General features: G+C 34.9%; 1 protein-coding gene across 1 annotated transcript in view; it reads left to right on the top strand.

Moving 5' to 3' along the window:
* The window catches only part of LOC119640384 (semaphorin-1A), a 338,686-nt gene that overhangs the window by 155,552 nt on the left and 170,681 nt on the right, over window positions 1–12,453 (top strand). The window contains 1 exon segment of the mRNA XM_038038370.1: window positions 10,265–10,361. Within this exon segment, the coding sequence (XP_037894298.1) occupies window positions 10,265–10,361 (97 nt within the window).

The raw sequence follows: 12,453 nt of genomic DNA on the forward strand, positions 1-12,453 counted from the left end.
ATTAAACCAACTAAACAATTTTATTAAATCTTGCCTATTAGTATGAAATGATTAATTTTCTCAACCCCCGCAACTGCAATTCTCTTCACAGAGTACGTCATTTAAGTAACATAAACGCACATTTATTTCAATTAAATCCAAATCTCTTGAGTAAAAGTCATTTTATTATTTATGACGATAATGCTGTTGTTGTTCTTGTTGTTGACGCTGGGTTGCGACTGTGAGATTTGCTAACTAGTATGGGTGGCTAAAAAGAAAAAACAATAATAACACAACTGCCGCATTCTTCGTCAACGTACTTTTTCACTTCTGTTCCCTTCTAGTACTGTGCTATCCTACATGTAGAATATAATGTTATTAAGCTGTTCTGCCATTCACCAAACATTGACCATAATACAGCATTGAGTGTGCGTGAATTATATGTGTTAAAGTGTATTTTAGCAATAACAAACATGCTATTAAAGCTAACTTTTGTATACATCACAAACAGAGAAAAGCGTTTTTTTTTTTTTCTGTTTACTTTTTTTATTATAATATGCTGTTGTTGCTGTTAATTTCCTTTCGTAATATTACACTTGGTTGATTTTCATTTTTACGCCATGTGACTTTTTATTTCTGTTCTTTAGCACGTTCCTCAAGTTTATATGTGTGGGCTTTCATTTTAGGTTCTGCTTATAGAGCGATTTTAACTAGTTTCATGCCCACGACTCGCATGGTGTACTGATATTTTGTACTTTATGTAGTGCGTGCTTAATTCATTGGAGATTTTCATGGCAATATGTTAACGTACTATACTAATACAAGAATGCATCTTTCGTAATTTCTCCATATCAAAGTTTTATAGGGTCTTTTTGCTACAAAGCGTCTAGATGAGCTCTCAAATGATAACACGAGCATTATTTTTTGGAGTTTTGTAGACATCGATTTTCTATTAAAAAGAAACTATTACTCCGTCGTTACCTTATTTTGTACGGCAAACAAGGAAACTGCAAACGCTGTCAAAGAGTTACTGCAAGGATCAGCCTCAATGATGGCCTGCAAAGCCAACTTCCAAAATCATTGGGAGTTCAGCCAAGCCTTAAAGATCGGTTGAATAATTCAAAAGCCGATTCAAAATCAAACACGCGTTGACTACGGTAGACGATTCAGAAATTCCGATACCGTAAAAAAGTATGACAATCCAGCACTTGACTGATGGGAGGGGGAAAGAGATCGCAAAGATAATATTGAAAAGTGGGGAAAAATTATGTAGAGAATCTTCTATTAAGAATGATGCCTTTTAAAAGAAAATATGATGCTGCAAAGAAAATTGTGCTTTATTTTGAACCTTAGACATTGTAGTTAAGTTCCGAACGAAATATGGACAAACAGTCGACAATCGCTCTGAACACAGCAGCGGGCACGGTAGCTCCAATTGTTCAAATTTTCCGGCTAGATGAATAAGTCGTTGTAAAATAAATTTTGTAAACAAAAAGTCACATTTAAATGCAATTGGAAGGTGATAAAGACATTTGAATAACGTTGTAGTGCATTTATTTCGAAGCTTTCATATTATATCTATCAAAATTTGAATCAAGTTTATGTAAATGTTATAAATAAGAAAAGAAAAAACAGTAAGTTAGACTTGAGAAAATCCTGTCTCCTTTAAATAAATCAGAAATAAAATCAGTTATTATTAATGTGATAATGTGCTGTTATTGTGCATTCATCATCGAATGCTTCTTTCGTAAAGGAATTAATACTCATATGTTTTGAATAGGAAAGCTGTGCCTAAATATACGGTCAGTCACTTGTCTTTGCTTGCATCCTATATTGCTTTGTATACAGCGCCTATCACAAATTACCGTTCACTTTACCAAATTTCAAAGAAGACCTTCCTTTTTTATTTCATCTCTTTTTCTTGTCAAGAGATTACGCCTGAAGCAGTGATTTTGTGCTACGTGCTTTCATATAAAAATTCAATAATTGTTATAGTGACTACAAAGCAAAAACAAAAACAACAAATAGTTCAAATTTACTAATTTAGTGTTGGTGCAAATTCTCTCAAGAGGAGAAAGGATGTTTCGATTAAAGTGTCATAGCAATACTTTCATATCCGCCTCGATAAGCAATGAGTCAAAATAGGGCCATGAAAAATACACTAAATGAAAATAAAATAAAATGTTATTAAAACTATTAAAGGCAACTAGAACAGGTAAAAACACTGTACACCATTAAATACCCTAGACCAACCTGCAATTATTCTTATAATGAATTTTCGAAATGAGGAACTATATGCGATATGGTCGTAAAAGTGTTTCGATCTGAACCATTGTCGATACACGTCGGTGTGCCAACTATTGTCGAAATATCTCAAGTACCGTGACTTGTAGATTTACCAAAAAAAAGAAGACGGGCAGACGGACGGACAACGTTGAGAGAATGAAACATGGGTCTATCTCAAGTCCTTCTGGGTGTTGCATACATACCCATCGAGGTGATAATACCCTTGTACCACAGGTGGTGTAGGGTATAATAATAAAAAAAAAAGTAATTTTGCGCAAAATCTGCAATTAAACCTAAATTTTGTGAATGCCATAATCTTTTCAATATTCGAAGCTTTGTATTCGGACATTCCCGAAAAGTACCTGGAGCACTTAATATAAATAAAATTTGTAAATTTCTTAATCCGTCAAAAAAGTATAGACCGGACAGTCTCGCTGGTTGATCCTCATGCTACTTTTAGTGCTAGAACTTATTTCTTTGGATTGGTTGTAGTAATAATAATAACAATAGTAGTAATAATAATAATAAAATTAATGATAATGAATAAGATAAAAATAAAAGACCTTGCCCTGCTTTATAAGGGAAAAGTAAGAGGCGCTCTTTGCATTCTCTCGGAAATCCCTTTAATTATATGGCAATATATGATTGACACGTGGGCATATTAGGCGTTAACTTACAAAACTAACAATCATCGCTGTCATCGTCAGGGTCAGCGTCAGCATCTTTGTCAACAGCTGTACCTGCTTTTAGATAGGAAATTTTATTGCTGTATTCATCGTCGTGTGAACCCTGTGTATAGCTTAATGAAGGCGACCGGTAGAAGGGATGCTTAGGCGATTGAGTTCGATTTGCACTAATGCCCACGATGCAAGCAATTAGTGAGATGAGATAGTCAGATGCGACACCATGTACATTCTTTCTTGCGCGATAGACTTGTCCTGAGAAAGCTTAATATAATTTTTTGTATTCGTTGTTTTTGTTGCCTTTTCGCGCCCACATCAGTCATAATCAACCTCATATTTATTTCACTTTTTTTTTTTTAATAAAAGCAACAAAAATGAAACTTGTTTTTATCTCTTCCATTTTTTACATGTGTCTCGTATCAAAAAAGAAGAACAATTATGGCGTACTCTTAAATCTCGTGTAGTGCTCGCCCTTATTAAATTAACTTTAAGTGAAGCATTGAGCTTACGTTTGTATGCATTATGTAAATTGTTGAGTTTTCCTTTTTTTTTGCGTTTTCCTTCCACCCTCATGGTTTTCCTAGTTTCACCAGCACTTCTCTTATAGGTTATATTAAATTTGTGCAGATGCATGTAATAGTCAGGAGAGCTTATGATACATCGATCTTTCATTATGCCGTCCATCTGTGCGTGTGATGTCTGTCTTTTGCGTTTACTAGACAGGCCGCAATTTTTCAAATACTGTGACTAAATTTGGTACACTAGATTGTTTTGAACATCGAAAGAACCACTTTAAAAATGGATCGTTTTTGAGGCGTCACCCAACTCATGTAAGGCTCCGGTTTAACAAACTCATCATATGAAAATGTAAAGTTTCTCAACATAATTCATTGATTAACAATATTTCGAGACAGTGAGTTGAAGTCAAATATTCGGACAGGTTGAAGTGATGTTTTAAATACTTTCCAATATAACGCTTTCTACAAAAAGTAAAACAATCTAATTTTATAATACATCGCTGTGAGATTGATCCATTATAGTGTTAGGACATAAATATCAACCTTAATCAATTTTGACCGCATGCCTTTATTTTTCGGAGTCCATCTCGTGCGAGAGTAGTCATAGGGAGTATGCCTTTATGTGACACGAAAATGTAGTTCTCAGGACTTTATAGTGAAAGCACATGAACAGCAATAACGTCCCATGAAAAGAAGGTTAATTTTTGAAAATTCGAAACATGTTCACGGGCCCTCATTTTGCGCTCTCTTTCAAGACGAGGCTTCCATGAAAAGTATAGCCGTACTTGGAATCAAAGTACAATTTTTTGTATTTCGTTATAAAAATAATTGAAAAATTGTATTCGATAAAGCAGTGGTGTAGGATATTTAGCGGCCGGGGTGGCCGGCTAAAATGTTTCCAACTGTTTGTTTTTACCAGCCGAGGATACTTGAATAAATGTTTTCTTTTGCAAGTTGGGGCAAAACTTTTTATAAGCCTTTGGTGTTCCTTTGACTCAGTCTTTACATGCATGTCCGTCCACGTACATAAATTCCTGCTCTAGTAGAAAAACCTTTCATTTGGTCTTTATTTGTTGGCCAATTCATTGAATATTGCTAGTAATAACTCTTTTATTTGTACCATCCTTTCTGCAAGCGGTTGCTTAAGTGTGTGTAACTGTATATTTTTGTTTTATCCTGCCCACGTTACAGTGCAATAATGCCTTTGATTTAATCTCTTTCGCAAATAAAATGTAATCCTCACATGAAACAGATGAACGAACGCATTTATTTTCAATCTTATTCGGAAAGGAGTTGCAAAAGCCCTATACAGTGCTTGGCCACTTTCAAATTTGAAATGTCCGTCTGTTCGTTTATCCATTTGTCTGTCTGCGCAAGCGTGTAATATTCGTGGTAAGTATTTTCACGTTAGCGTTAAATGAATGTCGTCTACAAGTTTTCAAAAGCATTTGGAATTGACCCAAATTTTTCAAAGGCTCCGCGGGCAACGCCCAGACGTCTATGCGAAGAAAATTTCTAGTTTAAAAGTAGAATAAATTAGCCGCGCCTACTCCACGTTATGGAGCATGAAAACTTAATTGTTTTACTTTTTTGTCGCTCTTAGGATAACGGTGGTGACTATAAGAGATACGTTCACGACCGAATATAATTTTCTTACTTGTTACTATTTGAACATAGACTTTTTGTATTCTACACCACTTGTAGTATGAAGATATTTTAAGTTTGTCCCGATGCATTTAACATTTAGAAGAACTTGAAGTATATCCTTCTATTGTTATACCGGGGGGACTCTTTTGCTCGTCTGTTCTTCTGCTTATCGTTTCTTTTGTTTAACCTATAGGCCGCGATTTTTGAGCTATTTTGATTACGTTTGGCGCAGTAACCCATTTTGGACCAAGGATGAACCTTTTCGCCCACTTAACGCCGCATTTTGTAAGGCTATCATATGAATAACTGCACTAAGCGAAGCGATGTAGGGTATTTAATCGTGGACCATGGCTCACTACAGTGTTCTTGCTTGTTAGTATATCCACTTATCCTCAGGAATCTGCGGGTTCAATTTTCAGTGCAATAGAGCATACTTGGTGTTATCTGTAATGAATACCCAGCCAGTAAAAGCATGACGCTTGCTTATTTGGTCGTTTGGACATGTTTGCTAAGTTGCGGGCACTTGCTATATCTGTCTCTATCCCTATTTCTTCTGACTGCCGCCCTCACCATCGCTGTGCTAAACTTATATACATTAGCGATGATATAAGAGAGAAATTACCAATGAGTATTAGTTTTCGGGTTAAAAAGTCCCAAGTGAGATAAACACAATGGAAAGCCGCGTTACCATGTTGTTTGCTAAAGAGCAATAAAGCAATAAGAAGTAAATGCGAGTAAAAACATATGGTTTGTGCGATAAAAATAAAGAAATGACCACAAATGTAAGCAACCAATGTATGATTATTAAAATAAAGAATAAAGAAAATGATTTTAAAAGATTGTGCACGCAGAAGGTGGGCTTCAATGACGCCGTTAATTAAACCAAAAGAGTTGCTTAAGTATTTTATTTCGAAAGCCATAATTTCAATTGGAAATAAGTTGCACTTGTTTGTTGCTTGTTTCCCATACCTTTCCAAATAATATTCAAGTATATACCAAAATTTCAAATCAAAGAGCATAAGGAAAACTAAAGTTAGTACAAAATAAACATAAATTAGATAAATAGCTTTTTTATTTCTTGTTCTATATATTTTCGTTTCGTTTTGTTTGTGTACATGCGTACAATTTGTCAATTCTCACAACGTCTTGTAAAAAGTCTGCAAAGTTAAAATCCCATCCCGAAAATAGGAATAATGCATCATTGTAGTACCCCTCTGAATCACATCAGCCTCCTTGTACGCCAGTAACAGTCGAAATATTCGAGTATGCTCTGTTTACGCAGCTTGTAAGGGATTATTAAGTGAACACTACCTTTTCATTGCAAGTATTTCAGCCACGATTCCCGATTAGGGGAAGTAATGTCAATATTGCGGTTGTGTGATATCTGCATAATATATTCCTGCATGTACTTTCGGTCAGCGACATCTCTTTATTAAAATGATAAAGTAATGCGAGTTAAATTCGATGGCGCAAAATAACTTTTTTCATTTAATATTATTAAGTTATTGAGAATGTAAGCATAAGCTAGTCGTGGACCGCTCAAAATTGTTTATTCATTACTTTTGTTCTTTAATTTGAAGAAATCTGCAGCCAAAGCCCATCAATATGGCAACGCTGCTCCACCCTATGTCAACTTTCGGTTGCCAACGGCAGAGAACGGCCTGGAGGACCAAAAAAGTTCGAAGACAATGAATTGCAATACTTATCCGACAAATTCTCAAAGAATTATTGAGCGGCTTAACTGTTGATCAATCAACTCTTTCTATACGTTTACCTGTGATAGGAGGGCGAATGGCTATCATACGAACTGACTGAAATTGCCATTTCGAACCGTTTCAACATCGCTATTTCATTGCTTGTCAGACACAAAAGAAGGGTTTTCTGTAGCATATTGTGACTGGCAATGAAAATTGGATCTGCTACGACCAACTCAAGCGCAACAAGTCATGGGTTAGTCCAGGAGAGTCATCCACATTTGTACTGTATTACCATCTGCTAAAACGAAATGAAGCTCTTAGTGCAGATATCTACCGACGTCAGTTGAACAAATTGAAGGACGTAGAATTGCAGAAAAGCCAGTATAACGGTTAACAGACGTAAAGTCACGCTCTTGCATGAGAACGATCGGCAGTACCTTGGAAGAGCTTTCAAGGATACACTACTGCAGCTCGGAAGGAAAATTCTGCCAGATGTAGCGCCTTCTAATGACCACATGTTTAGATCGATGCCGCGTAGCTTGGCTAGCACGGGGTCTCGAAATGCTAGAGAAGTGCGAAAATAGGTCGTCGCGATGTTGCTATGTTGCCAGAAAGTCGGGAAAAATTTGCAGAAAATGATGGAAAATATTTTGTTTAATATCCGTTGTGGTAATTTTTCTGTTCAAATATCTTTTTCAAGTGAAAACACGATCAAAATACATACAAGCCCCTTATGCCTAAAATGTCGCCAATAGCGGCTGACCAGTTCACATCTTTCGATGCTATATCAAAACTCTATTTTGAGTTAAGGTTTGTTCTTCTTGCTGGCAAATAAGTTATTTCTTTTTTTGCTTTTCGAAATAAAAAAGCGAAAGTTAAGTAAAATACAAATATTTTTCTTTCTTTCTCTAAAAGCGAGAACAAATTTCATGTTTATGTTTATTCGTACATTTGACACACGCGCCAAAATGAAAAGGAAAACGACATTTAACGAAACTATAGATATATGCATCGCGTTCTACTCTTTTTTTTTGCATAATCAATTCTGCCTATGATGACCTATCTTTGTTTTTATATGGCGCAGTCGATTTACCATTCAATTAAATACACACATACATAACAATCAAAAAAATATTAAACTATAAATTAACTTTAATTAAATAATAAATGTACCAGAAATGACCTTTCAACTCTTAGAGCTTCATTGTGCTCGTAGTGTCAAAGAGAGCAAAAAAACATAGTATAATTTTTATTTTAGCAAGAGCGTTAATAATAAAATATTATTATAAATGGATTCGCTGTTGCGTTTTTTACGATTATTGCCAATTACATTTGATTTTTATGTAGAATTAAAATCAAAACCGTCACATACTAAGGGTGAGAGTGGCAGGCTCATGACGACGTACCAAAATTTTGCAGTTAAAAAAATATATATATTGTTAAAAAGAGATATAGGATAGCGATGATTATGATTCAAATGTTTAGACTGCTTTCAAAAAATTTTCACCTGAAAGCCATAGCCTTTACTGGAAAAGGCTTTGTTGTTAGTACGAATCAGCTTTAAATTTAAAGTGTTTCTAAATGGTGAGGCACTTGCGGTCACAGTTTTGACTTATGCTCGTTGATTGTAAAGATGAAACTTTTCGACGTATGGTAGTACTTACTTTGTCAAAATTGCTGTAAGCATTTGCCGCAGAAAATAGAATATCGTCTTCAAATTTTGTGAAAATATTTTAAGCTCGTATAAACAGATCTAACAAAAATGCATTAAATTATTCAAAGGTCATAGCTACAAACCAATAAACAGCTCTATTTTACAAGAATAAAAGTTGCCATGCCCACTCAAAGAGCGAGACCATAAACCAATGTACCCCATCCAACGATAAGGGTATGTTTATTAAGTGCAACACCTATAGAGAAATTGTAGAGACTCCATAAGGTATATATATCATTGATCAGAATCAAATTCCGAATTAATTTAAACGTATCCATCTATCTGCCTGTCTGTGTAACCCCTGTGCTATTAAATTCCAAATCGTGTATTCGTCCATGCGTCTGCGCTAAACATTATCCTGGTCATAAAACGGAAGATGTCCGCTTCAAATTTAGCTGAAACCTTTGAAGTTTTTGCACAAAGATTGACATTGAAAATGGATCGACTCTGTCGCGGGCATGGATACAAACCACTCGTCCCAAACCTCAGCCCATATTGAAACGAAAGAAATAACTCTCTGTAATGAAAAATAGGCCATTTGCATAAATCTGGACAAACCAATACCCACAAATGGTGAAAAGGTCAATTTCGCTTTTCGCTCATGTGGTGAAAATATTCAATTAAAGCGAACTTAGTGTTAACAAACTCGAAAAAATGTACTGGCAAAAAACTAGCCCACCGTGCGTATCTCACTTATTTGTCTTTGTTAGAAGGCTGGCTATCTTTACACTTGATTAACTTGGTTTGAAAAGATTATGAATAACTGGCCGATATTGAGAAAATAATAAAATGATCATAAAAGCTAAACAGAAGTAAGATACACAAGCATAAATGAAAAACTAAATCATGCTTTATGTTGTAAAAATTGCACAAAAGGAATGTATTGTTATTCTCCTTACCTTGAAGTGTGCGTATAAACTTGGAGAAAAATTAAAATATATAAAGTTCATTATAAAAAATTTGTTGAAAATTAATACAAATCCAGTTTTTCCTATGTTTTAAAAGACGCCGAAAGCTACCATAAAAATCTAACTTCGTTGCAATCCTCACGTTTCACCAAAATCAAAATGCCAAGCATATACCCTCCTGATATATGTAAGACATTTCGTGGACGATACCCCTCCAGTTCTTTTAATTATCTCTGGAGTCTTTCATTTAGTCGAAAAAAAGGAAACAGAAAAGGTCTCTCACTGATTGTACTAATTGATTACAAATGTATAAGGCGTTCTATACATTTTTATACGTTGTGGCAACAATGAGTGTGAGCAAAAGCTCTTACCACATATAGCTAATGCATGCCAAGTAGTAGCAAAAACATGGTGTTTTGGTTCTGCGATCTTAATCAAAGATTTGGTTGATTTTATATGCGCGTGTTCCTTACTAATTTTCAATTTTAACACTTATTGCACCGGTAAGTGGTAACTTAGTGAACGCATTTTAAGCAAAAAAGAAACAAACCTCGAGAAATGGGGGTCATCTTTCACTTCGGTAATAATTTTCCTATTAAGCCGTTACATTACGCGGAAGGATATTTTATTTAAGGATTGATTTTAATTTTCTCGCCATTTTATATCAGTCGTTTAAGAGGCTATGTTACTGTGTGATACGCGCTAATTTTACAAATTTTCCTTTACGCCACCATCTCTTGGCTTCACTTATTTTGTTTCCTTTTTGCTTTTCTTTGCGAGAAAAGACTTAATACTAATTGTTTTTTTTTACTTGTTTGCCTTATTGTTACAGGTCCTGAAGACGTTTTGAAATTTCTGGGAAATGAAAGTGTTGTGGACCACTTTAAACTAGTTACCAGAGACGGTGACTCTCTATTGGTAGGAGCCAGGTAAGTGTTGTTTGTGTGTTTTCTCTATAAGCAAAAAGAGAACAACAAAAAATATAACAACAAAGTAATTTCACTTTGCGTGGGTCGCTTGAATTGGAAACAGGAAATGAGTATTTGAAAGTATATGTTCACCGTCCGCTCTGCATTCACTTTCTTACAGTGCGAAAATGGTGAAGGTAGAATACTTTTGTTTCACTCGTTAGTAAGTCAGCTGAAAAAAAGAAGCAAAAAAAAAACGGCTTTAGAAATTGTTCTATGCTTATGTTTGTTTGGTACACTTTTTTTCAATTCGTTTTCCTGCTTACCTAAAACTATGCTTTTATTTCTGTTAGAAATAGCGTGAATTCAAGAATTATATAATTGTGTGTATGCCAATGTGCTCTGTGCCAGTTTTACCCACATTTTTCTTCTAATACGTGCTTAGTTGGAATAGTTACAGAGTCCCCGGTTGTTTGTTCTTTTATTCATATCTATATGACATCCACTTCTTTATGCCCTTCGCAAGAAGAAACATCATAACTTTGATACATCAATTTAACTTGAAAGGTCTTCTACCAAAAATTAATTCGCAAAAAGCGTATGGCGTGCTCTAGCTATGGCTACCAGATTGTTTTATGTACGTCTGCCGTAATATATTTGCCTCATTAATACCCAAAGCAAAGGCAAGGAAACTAACGCCCAAATCGATTAATATCGAAATTTTTTTTTTTTTTTTTTAGGCCACTTCACAGAAAATGTGTGTTTTCCTTGTAATGCTTTTCAATATGATCTAAAAAATCTTTAAATAAACACTTCTTATAACTCCCTTATCGGATTTCAATTCAATTTCAATTTATGTCCACCTGAATTCACCTCCTTGTCATGTTTTAACGGAGCCCTTAATATACGTATTCATTGAGTTCACTGATTGGAACTAATTTTAAATAACAAATTTATGGGTGGTTCTAATAAATCTATTCATTTCTTTCCCTTCTATATAGCTTTAATTGCAGTCGGATCACTTCCAGGTTTCTGTTTCAATTTTAAAAATTTTTCGAGCCACGGAAATACGATTGCAAACTCGCAATAATTCGCCTAAAAAGCTAGCCTAGACGTTATAGGCGTAGACGTCAGTAGCAAAATAAATGTGTTTCGATACTTTCATCGTCGTCAGATGGATATAGCAACCGTATCTTGACTTCATGACTAGCCACTAGACATAAGAGAAAACAATGTTATTCCGGTGGAATAGTTACAATAGAACTTCAATACCAATATAAAGCGGGTTTGTTAAATCACGAAAACCGCATACCAAATATACCTTTGTAACGTTTCGGTGACTCCCTGTATGATCTGCTAAGAGTACTTGTTGAATGTTCATCACAAAATCTAATATCAGCTAATGAACATTTTATAACGTATCCTAATGGTGGGTACTCGAGATTCGCTTTAAGACATTTTTTATGCTGCCGTTGTTAAGCGAATTGCTTTGCTTCGCAATTTTTGTTGACATTTTTGCTGGCTTTAAGCAAAAATTCTTTTTTTCCTCACGTTTTCGCTTTTTCAACTCTTTTTAGAAATACATATATATATACATATATATATATATGTCATAACTGCTTCATATACAGATTTTTTGTCCATTTACCTCAAAACTTCGTAAATGTTATATATATAAATCCACTGACTTATTTAATGTTAGTTTTCAGCTCTATATTCTTCCTCTTCTTCGTCCTGCATATTTGTGTTTCTAGCAACTTCCTCTCTCTCTCTTTCTCTCTCCCCTCCCCTTCCGTAAGTTATAAGTAATTGTGTGCTGCATTCTCCTGCTTTTTTTTAAATCAAAAGAAAAGTCTTGATTTCTTGAAGTCGTTTACGCCGTCTGCCATGTGTTTCTTTTTATATTCTTACACACCAGTATATAATGTTGTGATTATACGCTGCTGTTGCCCTTAGTGCTCCGATCACTACTCTGACTGTTTTTTTTTTTTTTTTTTGTGTATGATATTTTGTATCCGGTACACTTTGTGACACCTTCACCCCATTTATTATTACGTAGTACGTTGTTGCTGCTTCTTTGTTCGCTTTATTAAATTTTCATATTCAAGTGACA

This window comes from Glossina fuscipes, unplaced genomic scaffold (genome assembly GCF_014805625.2).
Source record: "Glossina fuscipes isolate IAEA_lab_2018 unplaced genomic scaffold, Yale_Gfus_2 121, whole genome shotgun sequence".
Lineage (NCBI taxonomy): Eukaryota > Metazoa > Arthropoda > Insecta > Diptera > Glossinidae > Glossina > Glossina fuscipes.